The sequence below is a fragment of the Cetorhinus maximus genome, chromosome 10 (assembly GCF_964194155.1).
Source record: "Cetorhinus maximus chromosome 10, sCetMax3.hap1.1, whole genome shotgun sequence".
Classification (NCBI taxonomy): Eukaryota; Metazoa; Chordata; class Chondrichthyes; order Lamniformes; family Cetorhinidae; genus Cetorhinus; species Cetorhinus maximus.
The window spans coordinates 55,996,329-56,012,132 of NC_135888.1; the positions used below are offsets into that span (position 1 = coordinate 55,996,329).

Genomic DNA, 15,804 nt, shown 5'->3' on the forward strand with positions numbered 1-15,804 from the left:
AAACGTGTCTCTCCCATTTAAGATGGAGATGAGGAATTTTTTTTTTAGAGGGCTCCCCTTTTTTCCTCCCTGCCCCCCCTTTCTTCCTCCCCAGTTCCCCCCCCACCACTTTTTCTTCCTCCCTGACCCCACTTTTCCTCCTCCTACCCCCCCGCCCCCCGCCCTTTTTCCTCCTCCAGCCTCACTTCAACTCCCCGTTGCTGTCTCCTGCCTCTTCCTCTGTTCTTGGCACTCCTCTCACACGTGCGTCTCATTTCTCTCCCAGTTATTTTAGACCAATGCAGGTTTGGCATTGAACTGTTTGTTCTTTTTCAGACAACCACGATGTTATTTCCATGAAACTTTACCAGCTGACAGTGGACCACTCACCAGAAGACGAGAATGTTGATTGGACAAAAGTTGAGCCCAGCGTTAGTTTCCTGAGATCTCCTAAAGGTTAGATTTAACACTAAGTACCCTTCTCTCCTGATATTTTGTGCTGAGCTTCCGCTTTCTTTGACCATTTTCCCTTGGTAGGGATTGGAGTACACTGAAAGTGTAGTTTTTAAGTTATAAATTTTGTATGTGATTACATAGAAATTTTTACAGCACTGAAACAGGTCTTTCAGCGCAACAGTCCTTACCTAGCTTCCCCTTAAATGGATCCTCATCACCTTTACCACTCCAAGTTAGCTGGAGAACCTCCTAACCTTTCCAAACGTGAAGTTGTTGGCACAGAGCCTTCCAAACCTGTGAGCTCTGCCACCTTGAAGGACAAGGGCAGTAGATGCTTGGGAAAACCACCACCTGCAAGTTCTCCTCCAAGCCACACACCATCCTGGCTAGGAAATATATTGCCGTTCCTTCACTGTCGCTGGGTCAAAATCCTGGAGCTCCTTCCCCAGACAGTGCTGTGAGCGTACTCATACCACATTGACTGCAGGGGGTCAAGAAGGCAGTTCACCTTCGCCTTCTCAAGGGCAATTAGGGTTGGGCAATAAATGCTGGCCCAGCCAGTGACGTTCACACCCTGTGAAAGAATTTTTAAAAAGAGCAGATTGTTCTGATAATGAGCCCCTTGGGTCCTGTTGAATTTAATGGCAGAACCTGATTGCCAAGTTGAAAAACTGGTTGATTGTCAGGTGGATGGGTCTTGGACACCACGCTAAAACTGGAGAAAGGGAGAAATCAGAAAGGCCTGAGTGGGTTTGGAAGTGGGGTAGGAGGAGGAGTTACAAAACTGATTACAATAGCCAAATCTAAGAGAATACCTGAGTGAGATCCAAAGTTTCTAACTATGTCTTGAACATAATCTCAGATGTGCAGTCCCTAGGTTTTAAGCGAACACAGGCATGAAAAGCAAACAGAAAGGATAGCAAAATGGACAAAACCTGTAGAAAAGATGAAAGACAAGAATAGCCCAAATGCAGGACAGAATAAAATGAGCTGGGTCACCAAGCAAACAACTTGAGATTTGATAAAAACAAAAAAATACTGCGGATGCTGGAAATCCAAAACAAAAACAGAATTACCTGAAAAAACTCAGCAGGTCTGGCAGCATCGGCGGAGAAGAAAAGAGTTGACGTTTTGAGTCCTCATGACCCTTCAGCAGAACTGAGTAAAGTTAGGAGAGGGGTGAAATATAAGCTGGTTTAAGGTGGGGGGGTGGGGGGCGGGGGGAGAGAAGTTGGGGGGGGCGGTGGTTGTAGGGACAAGCAAGCAGTGATAGGAAATTTCCAGGTAATTCTGTTTTTGTTTTGGATTTCCAGCATCCGCAGTAGTTTTTTGTTTTTATCTCTGTGTTTAATTGACCTCTTCAAGAAATGCCTACCTTGAAGAAGTATTGCTCTGCTCTCCGACAGGATTTCCACCTGTCTCTTCTGCCTTGTTCACCTTCATTGCTTTCCATTTCTCTCCTGGTGTTTGACAAGGTGTTTACTAAAACCCGCTTTCACAGCCATATTTCCTTTCTCAGTGACTGTCTCCATCTCTGACTTACTCCAACTGAAATTCCATCCCTCATGTTTCAAACCCACCCAGGATTACAGATATCTCCGGGACATAAAACGTTTCTCGGACTGCTGTTCCCGTCGCATTCAGAGATCCACACTCAGTGCCATGCGCCACCATATGAACACACTCGACCTCCCTCCAGCAGTACCGCCGCACCCTTTTTCAAAGCTGCGCATGCCCCCAGTTTCATTTTATTCTTCGTCTCATCCGACGCCTCAACAAGAAACTTTTTCTCTTTCTCTCAAGTGCTAAGGAACGCAAGCTCCAACAACTCATCGACACCAACACCCATCTAGGACCCTCCACCCCTGCTTGTCCCTCCGTCCCCACCCCATCTTCCAATCCCAGCCCCAGCCACATATTCACTATACCCCCTGACCTTCCCCTCTCCGATGCTGAACGTTCAGTGCTTAGCAAAGGACTTAGTTTCATACCCTTACGCCCTCATCTCAATGAATTTCGGGCTCGGCACGATGCTGAACTCTTCTTCCGCCATCTTCGTCTCCGTGCTCACTTCTTTGGGCAGGAGTCCTCTCCCCGTTCAGTGGATTCTTTTACCCACCTCCAATATTCTCCCTCCACCTGGACCCCTCCCTCTGGATTCTTACCTTCTCTTGATCTTTTCATTGAGAACTGTCGGCGTGACATCGTCGTCTCAATTTCTCTGCTCCTCTCACCCATTCTAATCTGTCTCTCTCTGAACTTACTGCACTCCGTTCTCTCAGGTCCAAGCCCAACATTGTCATCAAACCCGCTGACAAGGGTGGTGCTGTTGTTGTCTGGCGCACTGACTTCTCCCTCGCGGAGGCTGAGCGTCAACTCGCAGACACTTCTTCCTACCTCTCCCTGGACCATGACCCCACCACAGAACATCAAGCCATTGTTTCCAGGACTGTCACTGACCTCATCTCCTCTGGAGATCTTCGTCCCACAGCTTCCAACCTTATAGTCGCCCAACCTCGGACGGCCCGCTTCTACCTCCTACCCAAAATCCACAAACAGAACTGTCCCGGCAGACCAATCGTATCAGACTGTTCCTGCCCCACGGAACTCATTTCTCGTTATCTTGACTCCCTTCCCTCTCCCCTTGTCCAGTCCCTTCCCACCTACATCCATGATTCCTCTGACACCTTACGTCACACCAACAATTTCCAGTTCCCTGGCCCCAACTGCTTCCTCTTCACATGGACGTCCAATCCCTCTATACCTCCATCCCCCACCAGGATGGTCTGAGGGCCCTTAGCTTCTTCCTTGAACAGAGGCCCGAACAATCCCCATCCACCACTACTCTCCTCCGTCTGGCTGAACTTGTTCTCACACTCTCACTTCCTCCAAATAAAAGGTGTGGCTATGGGTACCCGCATGGGTCCCAGCTATGCCTGTCTCCTTACGGGGTATGTGAAACATTCCTTGTTCCAGTCCTACTCCGGCCCCCTCCCACAACTCTTTCTCCGGTACATCGATGATTACTTCAGTGCTGCTTCATGCTCTCGTCGGGATCTGGAAAAATTTATTAATTTTGCTTCCAATCTCCACCCCTCCATCATTTTCACATGGTCCATCTCTGACACTTCCCTTCCCTTCCTTGACCTCTCTGTCTCAATTTCTGATGATAGACTGTCCACCAATATCCATTACAAGCCTACCGACTCCCACAGCTACCTCGACTACAGCTCCTCACACCCCGCTTCCTGTAAGGACTCCATCCCATTCTCTCAGTTCCTTCGCCTCCGTCGCATCTGTTCTGATGATGCTACCTTCAAAAACAGCTCCTCTGACATGTCCTCCTTCTTCCTTAACCGAGGTTTTACACCCACGGTCGTTGACAGGGCCCTCAACCTTGTCCGGCCCATCTCCCGCGCATCCGCATTCACGCCTTCTCCTCCCTCCCAGAAACATGATAGGGTCCCCCTTATCCTCACTTATCACCCCACCAGCCTCCGCATTCAAAGGATCATCCTCCGCCATTTCTGCCAACTCCAGCATGATGCCACCACCAAACACATCTTCCCTTCCTCCCCCCGGCGGCATTCCGTAGGGATCGTTCCCTCCGGGACACCCTGGTCCACTTCTCCATCACCCCCTACTCCTCAACCCCCACCTATGGCACCTCCCCATGCCCACGCAGAAGATGCAACACCTGCCCCTTCACTTCCTCTCTCCTCACCATCCAAGGGCCCACACACTCCTTTCAAGTGAAGCAGCATTACACTTGCATTTCCCCTAACTTGGTCTACTGCATTCGTTGCTCCCAATGTGGTCTCCTCTACATTGGAGAGACCAAACGCAAACTGGGCGACCGCTTTGCAGAACACCTGCGGTCTGTCCGCAAGAAAGACCCAAACCTCCCTGTCGCTTGCCATTTTAACACTCCACCCTGTTCTCTTGCCCACATGTCTGTCCTTGGCTTGCTGCATTGTTCCAGTGAAGCCCAACGCAAACTGGAGGAACAGCACCTCATCTTCCGACTAGGCACTTTACAGCCTTCCGGGCTGAATATTGAATTCAACAACTTTAGATCTTAAACTCCCCCCTCCCCCATCCCCACCCCCTTTCCGTTTCTTCCCCCTCCCTTTTGTTTTTTCCAATAATTTATATATATTTTTCTTTTCCCGCCTATTTCCATTATTTTTAAATCTATAACTGTAATACCCTGTCAGTCTTTCCACCCCACCCCCACTAGAGCTGTACCTTGAGTGTCCTGCCATCCATTCTTCATTAGCACATTTTCTTAGATAATATCACCACCTTCAACACCTCTTTGAACCTTTTGTCTGTGACATCTTTTGATTATCTGCTCCTATCACTGCTTGCTTGTCCCTACAACCCCCCTCCCCACCTTAAACCAGCTTATATTTCACCCCTCTCCTAACTTTACTCAGTTCTGCTGAAGGGTCATGAGGACTCGAAACGTCAACTCTTTTCTTCTCTGCCGATGCTGCCAGACCTGCTGAGTTTTTCCAGGTAATTCTGTTTTAACTTGAGATTTGAGTTGTACGTACATGAATGTGGAATTGTGAATAAAAGTGGCAAACTAGAGGTACAAATTAATTCGAGACTGGGGTGGAGAGTGGTGTTATTCAAGCTTTCATGAAGATGTGGTAGAGGCTAGAGTAGGATTGAAGCTTAACATTTCTAGTTTTGAAGGAAAAGATGCTTGGGGGATCACCATCAGTCATCTATCGCTGGAGCTCCTGTCACTCATAGTTTGGAGGAAGGGCCTTGAACCCTGGTGTTTGGGACTGGCCTTGGTTGTCCTTTCACTGATTGGGTCACAGTTTGGAACTTGTACACCACAAACAAGGATTTGCTTGTCCATCTTTTGATGATGTTTCATCCATTGAGGGCCTCACTGTCTCCACCCCTTCCTTCCTACCAACCCACCACCACCAGCCCCCCCACCCCCTCAACCCACCAAGTTGCCCAAGGCTCTTTCAGAAGGTTGTTGCCCACTACTCAGCACTACCCAACCACAGGTAGCATCATCTGCTATCATTACAGGTTTAACACTTGACCCGACAGATTTTGACCCGACAGATTTTGACCCGACAGATTTTGACCCGACAGATTTTGACCCGACAGATTTTGACCCGACAGATTTTGACCCGACAGATTTTGACCCGACAGATTTTGACCCGACAGATTTGTTTTACCATACTATCCATTTTTTAAGATATTAAAAGTCACCTCAGATTTGCAAACCGTGGTGTCACATCAGTGAAATGGGAATTATCGAAGTCAAAAATTATGTGCTATCCTCCTCATCCCCCTCGACTAGTCTGCAACCTTGAACACGGTTGACCACACCATACTCCTGCAATTCCTCTCCAGCTGGGTGGTTGACTGCCTGCCCATTGTTGGAAGGTTTTAAACAGGTGAAGGATTGCAGTCACATTGTACTCTCCCATGTCACTTTCTGGGTTGATTACGTATTCCTTTTTTTCACCAAAGCTATTTCAATCCCATCCCCTTCTTGAATTGCTGTTCTGTCTTTGCCATGCAGTTAATCGTTTTCAAGTTGAGAAAATTTACAATGCTGCATAAGTGCCTAATGGCACTTCTCGAAAACCAATGTTATTTACAGGACTCCATCCACCCACGCAGCATCTGAGGACCCAATCTCCCTCACAGCAGGTGTTTCAGTCATATCTGAATTGAATATGGTGTAGAATGTTGGTTAAAGTAGTCATATGTAGGTTAACTGTAAGTCTTTATTGACTCTTAGAACTATTTACAAATATACAGTAAAGGTACAAGCTAGGAACTGTCTCCATGCTTGCAGGTACACACGTCTCTGTCCAATGGTAGAGTGACCTGGATGTAGGTCATGCTCTCTTACATCACTCTCTGGGCGGTACTGTACTCAGTCCCACATTGATTCCTATCTGTCTAGTAATACTCAGAGAATCTGCTGCAATGACTTCTTGTCCAGTGCTGCTCTTTGGTTACATCATTTGAAAGCGCCATGTCAGATTTCACATGTACAGTGATAACACCCAGCTCTACCTCACCGCCCCCTTTCAATGTGCTTCTATTGCCTGCTTTGTTATGCTGCTCGTCCAATGTATTGGATGTGCAGAAATTTCCTCCTGTTAGTTATTGGGAAGATCAAAGCCATTATCTTTGTTCCACCAGCACCAACTCCATCCCCTCGCTGGGTCACACTCTGATGCTGGATCAGGCCATCTGCAACCTTGACATTCGAATTTACCTCAATGAACTTCCAATTCAATATCCTCTCCATCACCAATACAACTGATTTCCATCACTGCAACATTGCACCATCTCTCCCCTGACCTCGGTTCATCTGCTGCTGCTGGAATTCTCATCTCTGCCTTTGCTACCTCCAGATTCAACTGTTCCATTGCTCTCCTGGCCGACTTTCTACCTTCCACTCTGCATAAAGCTCATCTCTTACAAAACTGCTCCTCGTATCCTAATTTGCACCAAGCCCCATTCACCCATCAACTCTGTGCTCACCGACCTACTTTGGCTTCCCATCTGGCAACACCTATAATTTAAAATTCTTATACTCATGTTCAAATCTATCCAAAGCCTTGCCCATTCCTATCTCTGTAGCCTCCTCTAGCCCTACAGCCCTCCCTCATATCTGTACTCCTCCAATTTGGTCTTTTGCTCATCCCGATTTCCAGCACCACACCATTAGTGGTCATGCTTCAGCTGTCTAGATCCTAAGTTCTGGAATTCTCTCCCTAAATCTCTCCACCTCTCATCTCTTAAAACTCTCCTGAAAGCTTACTACTTTGACCAAGGTTTTGATCACTTGTTCTGATTCCTGTGGTTGGTATGACATTTTTATTTGTTGCTCCTGTGAAGCACCTTGTGATATTTTATGATGGTTAAAGCACTATCCAAATGCAAGTTGTTGTTGGGCAAAAATAACTAAATGCAACAAGAATGTAAGGAATGCCGAAAATGTGTCCATTGGGTTGGCTTAATATCTGAGGAAGAAAGTAATAGATTTCAAGAGGACATGTGGAATGAGTGGATGCATGGCAAATGAAATTCATGGAAAATGTGTGTAAAGTGGTAAGTTTTGATAGGAGGAATGAGACAACACAATACAAGCCAAAGTGTACAATTTTAAAGGGAGTACAAGAACCAAGAGACCTGGGGTGTTTGTGTGAAAATCTTTTAAAGTGTCAAAAGAACATTAGATAGGAGCAGGAGTAGACCATATGGCCCATCAAGCCTGCTCCACCATTCAGTACTATCATGGCTGATTTTAGGTTTCAACTCCACTGTCCCACCCACTCTCCATATCCCTTGATTCCCTCAGAGATAAAAAATCTGCCCATCCCAACCTTAAATATAATCAATGATGGAGCATCCACCACACTCTGGAGTAAAGAATTCCAAAGAATCACAATCCTTTAAATGAAGAAATTTCTCCTCATTTCGGCCCTAAATAATCAACTCCTTATCCTGAGTGTGTGTCCCTGTGTTCTAGATCCCTCAGCCAGTGGAAACAACCTCTCGGTATTTACCCTGTCAAGCCCCTTCAGAATCTTGTCTGTTTCACTGAGATCACCTCTCATTCTTCTAAACTCCTGAGAACATAGACCCAATTTACTCAACTTCTCATCAAAAGACAACTCCCTCATTCCAGGGACAAATCTAGTGAACCTTCAAAGCAAGTATATCCTTCCTTAAATGTGGAGATCAAAGCTGCACACAGCATTGCAGGTGTGGTCTCACCAAAGCCCTCTACAAAGTGGCAAGACTCTTTTATTCCTGTACTCCAATCCCCTTGCAATGAAGGCCAACATGCCATCTGCCTTCCTGTCAGGATAGGTAATAAGTATATGGAGATCCTGGGCTTTATAAGTAGAGGCATAGAGTACAAAAACCAAGAATAAAACACTAGTTTGCACACCGCAGCTTTGGAAGGACATGAAGACTTTGAGGAGTGTTCAGAAGAGATTTGCTACAATGTTTCCAGGGATGAGGGATTATGGTCATGTGACAGACGGGAGAAGCTACAGTTATTTTCCTTGAAGCAGAGAAGAGATTTGATGAAATATGTTTAAAACTGAAGAGTTTAGGTAGGGTAAATAAAGGGAAACTGCAGTGGCTGAAGGGCAGAGATTTAAGCTGATTGAGGGAAAAAAAACAGAGGCAACATGAGGAAAATCTTTTTATGCAATGCGTGATTAGAATTCGGAATGCATTGCCTTAGAGGATGTTGGTCACAGATTCAATAGTAGCTCTCAAAAGGGCATTGGATAAATACTTGAAATAGTAATAGCTGAAGAGGGGGACTAACTGGCTGCTCTTCGAAAGAGTCAGTGCAGACTTGATGGGCTGAAGGGCCTCCCTAGGTGCTGTAGCATTCTATGATTCAGTGGTAGGTTTGTTTTGGCTTGAGGTCCTTCAGAGGATGAAGGGCCTCACCCAGAGGGTTAACTGTTATTTATCTTTTTAACGCTGGCTGGTGCATTTATGGTTTCCTCCATCATCATCACTTACTCCTCCACCGTCCTTAAAGCCCACCCCTTCGAATCAAAGCACATGAGGCACCCATCTACCCTCCTGGTCTCTCCTCCTTCAGCTATGGGACCATTTCCATCAGATTGCACCTCTCGGAGCATCTTCCTGCATTGAAAGGTGATGCTAAAACCTAATAGTCCTGACCTTTTTTCCTTTGTCTCATAGATAACATCGATGATCCAACGGGAAATTTTCGGAATGGGCCACTGACAGGCTGGAAGGTCTTCCTGCTCCTCCTCTGCGCATTGCTCGGGATTGTTGTGTGTGGCATAGTGGGTGCTGTGGTCTTCCAGAAGCGGCAAGAGCGCAACAAGCGGTTTTACTGAACGGAAACTGCTACTGCGGGCCTTTAAAATGTGAAGCGTTTTTTTTCTATATGATGGTTTGTACAACACGAGGTGTTTATATCCAGAAAGGAGAATAGAGATCAAAAATATTTTCATATATTTCTATGATATGATGTGGGGCTGGTGATGACAATGAGTAGGGAGGGGAGTGAGTGGATATCACACAGCCACCTGCCCATGTCAATTTGTACCAGACAGGGGCAATGCTTCCTTTTTTTTAAACAGACACATTTGTTGAAAATGCATATGAATTTGTTATTTTGAAACCGTTCTTTTACTAAAGATGTTGAGCCTGTTTGAATTGGATCTTCTATCTATGGAACTCTTCCTGTTTTCAAATATGCAGGCTTCAGTGGGATTGAGTACCTTTGAGTCATACTGTAAGTTCTTGCTATATTCTTTCATATTGTATACTTGTACATTTCAATGACACCATATTTCTCTCATCCTTTCTCCTCTCTCTGCCTCTTTCCTTCACTCTGCCAGTCTCTTTCTCTGCCTACAAGCTGCACCCTAATTTTTGGAGGGCGGGTGATGCAGTTTGTTCGACTCGCTTAGATTCATTCTCAGTCTCACTTCAGCTGAGCTTTGATTTGCTTGTTGAAAGCAGGCTGCCTCTCATGTGAGAGGATCACTGCATTTGTGAACCACACCTGCCAATCTATATGATGCTAAATGGGGTTGTGGTTTTGGGTGCCACGGCAGTTTCTTCCTGATTTGAACGGTCTTGTGTGCATATTTGCTGGTGCCATTTGAAATGGTACAGTTGAGAGAGATGTGCATGAGGTTGTAGTGTATTCCTGAACATGTCTTTTTTTTCCTGTTTCTCTCTCTCTCCCTCGCGCTCTCTCTGTCTGTCTCTTTCTGTCACATCAGTGGTCCTCTTAACATCCAACATTTTAAAGTTCCATATGCTTTTCTGCCCACTTTTCCTATTCGCTGTATCATCATTGTCTTCTAATTGAGGCTCATCATATCGGCTCCTACTCTCACCTTGCTCAGGACCTCAAAACTGTGGAACTCTTCACCTCCTGCAGTCTTCCTTCTGACAGTTGCCAGGCCTTTAAAACCCAAGCTGGCACCTAACCACTGCTTCCTGATTTACCTCATCGCTTTTTAGCCTCAGTGTGGGGTCATGCACTATGGGCCTTGGTCCATCACCTCAGTTTAAAAATAAAATTGCAGAGCCTAACTCATCACAAGACTATGTTGGAAGAATATAAAATGACACTGTTTTCATGGATCAACACAAGCTGCTTTATTTGTCTGTCAACAGCCGTCAATGACTGGTCAGCTTTTGAAGAACTGATATTTGTTCTTAATTTGCACTATTCTTTGATGGGGGTGGAGGGCTTTGCATTTAATCTGATGGCTCCTTCAGTGGTGGGTGGTTCACAATTGCTTCTTCAAATTAGACTGTGGATAGAAGGTTCTAAATAATGGAGTCTGAAGTTGTTTACTGTAATTGGAAGAGAGCACAAGTTGTATTCATATGACGTAGTTACAATAATGTAAACTGGAATGTAAGAAGCAACTTTGTGTGGTGGGTGCTGATGGAAATAAATAACGATAATTTATAGCTGCCTTTTGTCTGGAGCCTTTCTTCCCTACTCCCGAGAAAGCTATATCTGAAATGTATAAACTTATTTCCTTGAGAACGTCAAGCACAGAAAAGGTTCACTTGTTTGTTTTCCTCCGGGTCCCTCGAGCTCTTCTCACCCAACAAGTGATATTTATGTGCCTGTTGGTTCCACATCCAGGATTCCTGCTCCTTATTGCTATTCATCGACACCTGTGGGAAAGTCTGTGTTCGTGGAGGCTATGATTCCTTCAAAGTCAGACTGCTGGCGCTTGCTGTCTAGCCCACTCTGCTGGGAGATGGGTAGCTGAGGAACAGATATCTCTGCAATCTGTAAGGGAAAGGGCACAGTGGAAGAAGGAGAAATGCATGATTTACACTGTATTGATACGGAATTCTGGGACTCTGCTGAGTTGAAACTAATGACTTATAACTGGGGACAGATGTGATGCCTGATGTTTTGTTTAGGGATTGGAAATTCTATTCAGCTTCAGATTCCAAAATTTGACACCTAGCCACGTAAGATATTATGGGACATGACCAAAAGTGTGGTCAAAGAGATGGGTTTTAAGCTATGTCTTAAAGGAGGAAAGAGAAGGAGAGAGGCACAGAGATATAGTTGCTAAGGAGAGGGATGGAATCTGTGGCTGGGGAATGGAATTTGTGTAGGGGGCCAATATGTCAATGGCTTCTGTCTTCTGATATTTAATTGGAGGAAATTTATCCACAACCAATACTGGATGTTGGACAAGCAGGCTAAGAATTTAGAAACAGTGTAAGAGTTGATGGTGAGGTAGAGTTGGGTGTCAGTATGCATGTGAAAATGGATGATGTCACTAAGGGGCAGCATGTAGATGAGAAATAAGGAGCCACCAGAGGTAATTGTGCAGGAACAAGAAAAGCCATTGCAGTGATTCCTTGGTTATGATTAAATGGAAACAAATGGAACCAGGCGAGTGCAGTCCCATCCAGCCAGGTGATAGTGAAGCGTTGGAGGAGGATGGTGCAGTCAACTATGCCAAAGGCTGCAGACAAGTTGAGAAAGACCAGCAGGGATAGTTTACCTTTATCACAGTCATGTAGGGTGTCATTTGTGACTTTGATAAGAGCTGTTTGGGTACTGTGGCAGAGGTGGAAACTTGATTGGAGTGATTCAAACATGGAGTTCCAGGAAAAAGGAACACGGATTTGAGCGGTAACAACACATTTAAGGCCTTGCGAGAAAAAAGGAGGTTGGAGATTGGGGTGGTAGTTTGCAGAGACAATGGAGTCGAGGGTTTTCTTTTTGAAGAGATGGGTGATGAATGCAGATTTGAAGGCAATAACTGAGGGAGAATATCAGTTAATCCCAAAAGAAAAATGGGACTTCTGCAGAAGGGTCCCAAAAGGGAAAGGTATTGATGACGTACACTAATATCCTATATATCACAATGAAGATAGTATGTCTATCAGACCAGTGCAGGCTTTTTAAATGAGCTGCCAAAGTAATCCCACTCTTTCCCTATGGCCTGGAAATTTAAAAAATATCAATTCCCTTTTGAAAGTTACTAAAAAGCTTCCACTATCCTTTCAGACAGTGAATTACAGATCATCATAACCTGCTGCATTTAATAAAAACTCTCCTCGCCTCCCCACTCGCTGTTACCAATTAGCTCAAATCTGTGTCCTCTTATTACCAAACAATTTCTCCCTATCCAGCCCAACAAAGCCCACCCCCCATAATTTTGAACAACTTTATTAAATATCCCCATAACATTTAAAATGCCCTGTCTGTGGCTGAGACCATGGCTGCTGTATTAGTGTACTGAAATAGGAGCTATCATATGGCAGTAATGTGTTTTGACTCCTGCGGTCTGTCCACAAGAAAGACCCAAACCTCCCTGTCGCTTGCCATTTTAACACTCCACCCTACTCTCTTGCCCACATGTCTGTCCTTGGCTTGCTGCATTGTTCCAGTGAAGCCCAATGCAAACTGGAGGAACAGCATCTCATCTTCCGACTAGGCACTTTACAGCCTTCCGGACTGAATATTGAATTCAACAACTTTAGATCTTGAACTCCCTCCCCCATCCCCACCCCCTTTCTGTTTCTTCCCCCTCCCTTTTGTTTTTTCCAATAATTTATATAGATTTTTCTTTTCCCACCTATTTCCATTATTTTTAAATCTATAACTGTAATGCCCTGTCAGTCTTTCCACCCCACCCCAACTAGAGCTGTACCTTGAGTGTCCTGCCATCCATTCTTAATTAGCACATTCTCTTAGATAATATCACCACCTTTTACACGTCTTTGTTCCTTTGTCTGTGACATCTTTTGATTATCTGCTCCTATCACTGCTTGCTTGTCCCTACTACCACCCCTCTCCCCCCACCCCACCCCCCACCTTAAACCAGCTTATATTTCACCCCTCTCCTAACTTTACTCAGTTCTGCTGAAGGGTCATGAGAACTCGAAATGTCAACTCTTTTCTTCTCCGCCAATGCTGCCAGACCTGCTGAGTTTTTCCAGGTAATTCTGTTTTTGTTTTGACTCCTGCTGCTTTTCAGTCTGCTGGCAGTCTGCAAGCATAAGGCACCTAATTACCAACAGTTAACCTCCTCACAACCTGCCTGTCGATTCACTTCAACCCCGCAGTCATTTAGTTGAACAAATACCCTCAGACAATTTGATCCTTTATATCCTCGTGAATTTTTTTTGTGTATCAAATTAAGCCTTGCCTTGCAGTGGGCTGACCATCTTAGAAGAATATCCCCTGCCCTTCAAAAAAAGCACTGCGCTGAGGATGGAGGATTGGTTGCTGGGAGCAGAGACTCAGTGCAGAATTTAGAGACTCGGTGCAGAATTTAATCTATTGGTACTTCAGAAACAGCAAAAAGACACATAGGAGTTAGCCATTGAGCCCACACCACCAAGTTTAGACAAGGCACACTGCAAACAGCCTTGAGTTCAGGGAGCACATGGCACCATTGTCCTAAGATCAAAGATTGTACAGTGACAGTGCATCAGTTCAGGAGGCGAGCAATGTCAATACTCCCAAGATCAGGGGATGGACAGTGCCAATGCGTCCAAGTTCAAGGAACACACAGTGCCAAACCTGCTAAGTAGGGAGTGCATGGTGCTAATACTTGAGTTCAGGGAGCACAATGCACTAACACTTTCTGGTTCTGGTAATGTTCAATGCCAACACTGCTGAGTTCAAGCGGTGCAGGATTCCAACATTCCCGAGATCAGGGAGCGCACAGTGCCAATGTGTCCAACCAATCGATGTTGGTGTTTATCCAGCACCTGAGCCTCCTTCCACCAGACCTCATCTAATCAACATATCATAGAAACATAGAAAATTTACACAGGAGGAAGTTTAGTCACAGAATTACAAGGAAGACATTCAATTCCTGGGAGGAGGGGTGGAGCACAAGGTTTGAGAGTGCCAACAGAGAGCTAAATTATCAGGAAAAGCAAGAATCTTCAGCTACTTCAAATATTCAAACTGATGTAAGGTTAGGATTGATATCAGGATGTTCTTCGCTAATGATCAACATCTGTCTCTTGGGTGGGGCAATGGAGGCAATGAGTATGGAATAATTTTAAGGAACAGTTTGATGCTGCAATGCAGTCAGGGAACATTAGTGGATTAACCTCTGCTCCTTTTTCATCTTGTTATTTTTTGAAAGACTATGTACATTCATTGAATACTTTGGAAATTTAGCAGATGAGTCATTCAAAGGATACAGAAACACGGAGGCAAACTGCTTTCAGGGGATTTGTTTGAATCTTTGTGAAGTAAGTTTTTTTTATTAATATACTGAATAGAACTTCAACATCATGTGATATCATGAAATGGCTGAAGGCACTGGATACTGCAAAGGCTATGGGCCCTGACAACATTCCGGCAATAGTACTGAAGACTTGTGCTCCAGAATTTGCTGTGCCCCTAGCCAAGCTGTTCCAGTACAGCTACAACACAGGCATCTGCCCAGAAATGTGGAAAATTGCCCAGGTATGTCCTGTACACAAATGCAGGACAAATCCAACCTGGCCAATTACCATCCTACCAGTCTACTCTCGATCATCAGTAGAGTGATGGAAGGGGTCATCAGCAGTGCTATCAAGCGGCACTTGCTTAGCAATAATCTGCTCACTAATGTCCTGATTGAGTTCCACCAGGTCACTCAATTCCTGACCTCATTACAGCCTTGGTCCAAACATGGACAAAAGAGCTGAACTCCTGAGGTGAGGTGAGAGTGATGCCCTTGGCATCAAGGTAGCATTTGACCGAGTGTGGCTTTGAGGAGCCTAGAAAAGTTGGAGTCAATGGGAATCAGGGGGAAAACTCTTTGCTGGTTGGAGTCATACCTAGCACAAAGGAAGATGGTTGTGGCTGTTGGAGGTCAACCATCTAAGTTTCAGGAGGTCTTTGCAGGAGTTCCTCAGGGTAGTGTCCTTGGCCCAACCATCTTCAGATGCTTCATCAATGATCTTCCTTCCATCATAAGGTCAGAAGTGGAGATGTTCACTGATGAATGCACAGTGTTCAATGTCATTCGCGACTCCTCAGATACTGAATCAGCCCATGTCCAAATGCAGCAAGACCTGGACAATCTCCAGGCTTGGGCTGACAAGTGGCAAGTAACATTTGCGCCACACAAGTGCCAGGTAATGTCCATTTCCAACAAGACAGAATCTAGCCATCACACTGACATTCAATGGCATTACCATCGCTGAATCCCCCACTATCAACACCCTGGGTGTTACCATTGAACAGAAACTGAACTAGACTAGCCATATAAACATTGTGACTACAACAGCAGGTCAGAGACTAGGAATTCTGCGACGAGAAACTCACCTCCTGACTCCCCAAAGCCTGTCCACCATCTA

At 45.2% G+C, this 15,804-nt stretch overlaps 1 protein-coding gene across 1 annotated transcript in view; it reads left to right on the plus strand.

Moving 5' to 3' along the window:
* Positions 1 to 10,929, plus strand: part of LOC144685706 (vesicular integral-membrane protein VIP36-like) — a 41,280-nt gene extending 30,351 nt beyond the window's left edge. Inside the window, exons 7-8 of the mRNA XM_078550506.1 lie at positions 316 to 435; positions 9,169 to 10,929. Of these exons, the coding sequence (XP_078406632.1) occupies positions 316 to 435; positions 9,169 to 9,329 (281 nt within the window). The 3' untranslated portion in view covers positions 9,330 to 10,929. The remainder of the gene's footprint in view (positions 1 to 315; positions 436 to 9,168) is intronic.
* Positions 10,930 to 15,804: the final 4,875 nt, after the last annotated feature.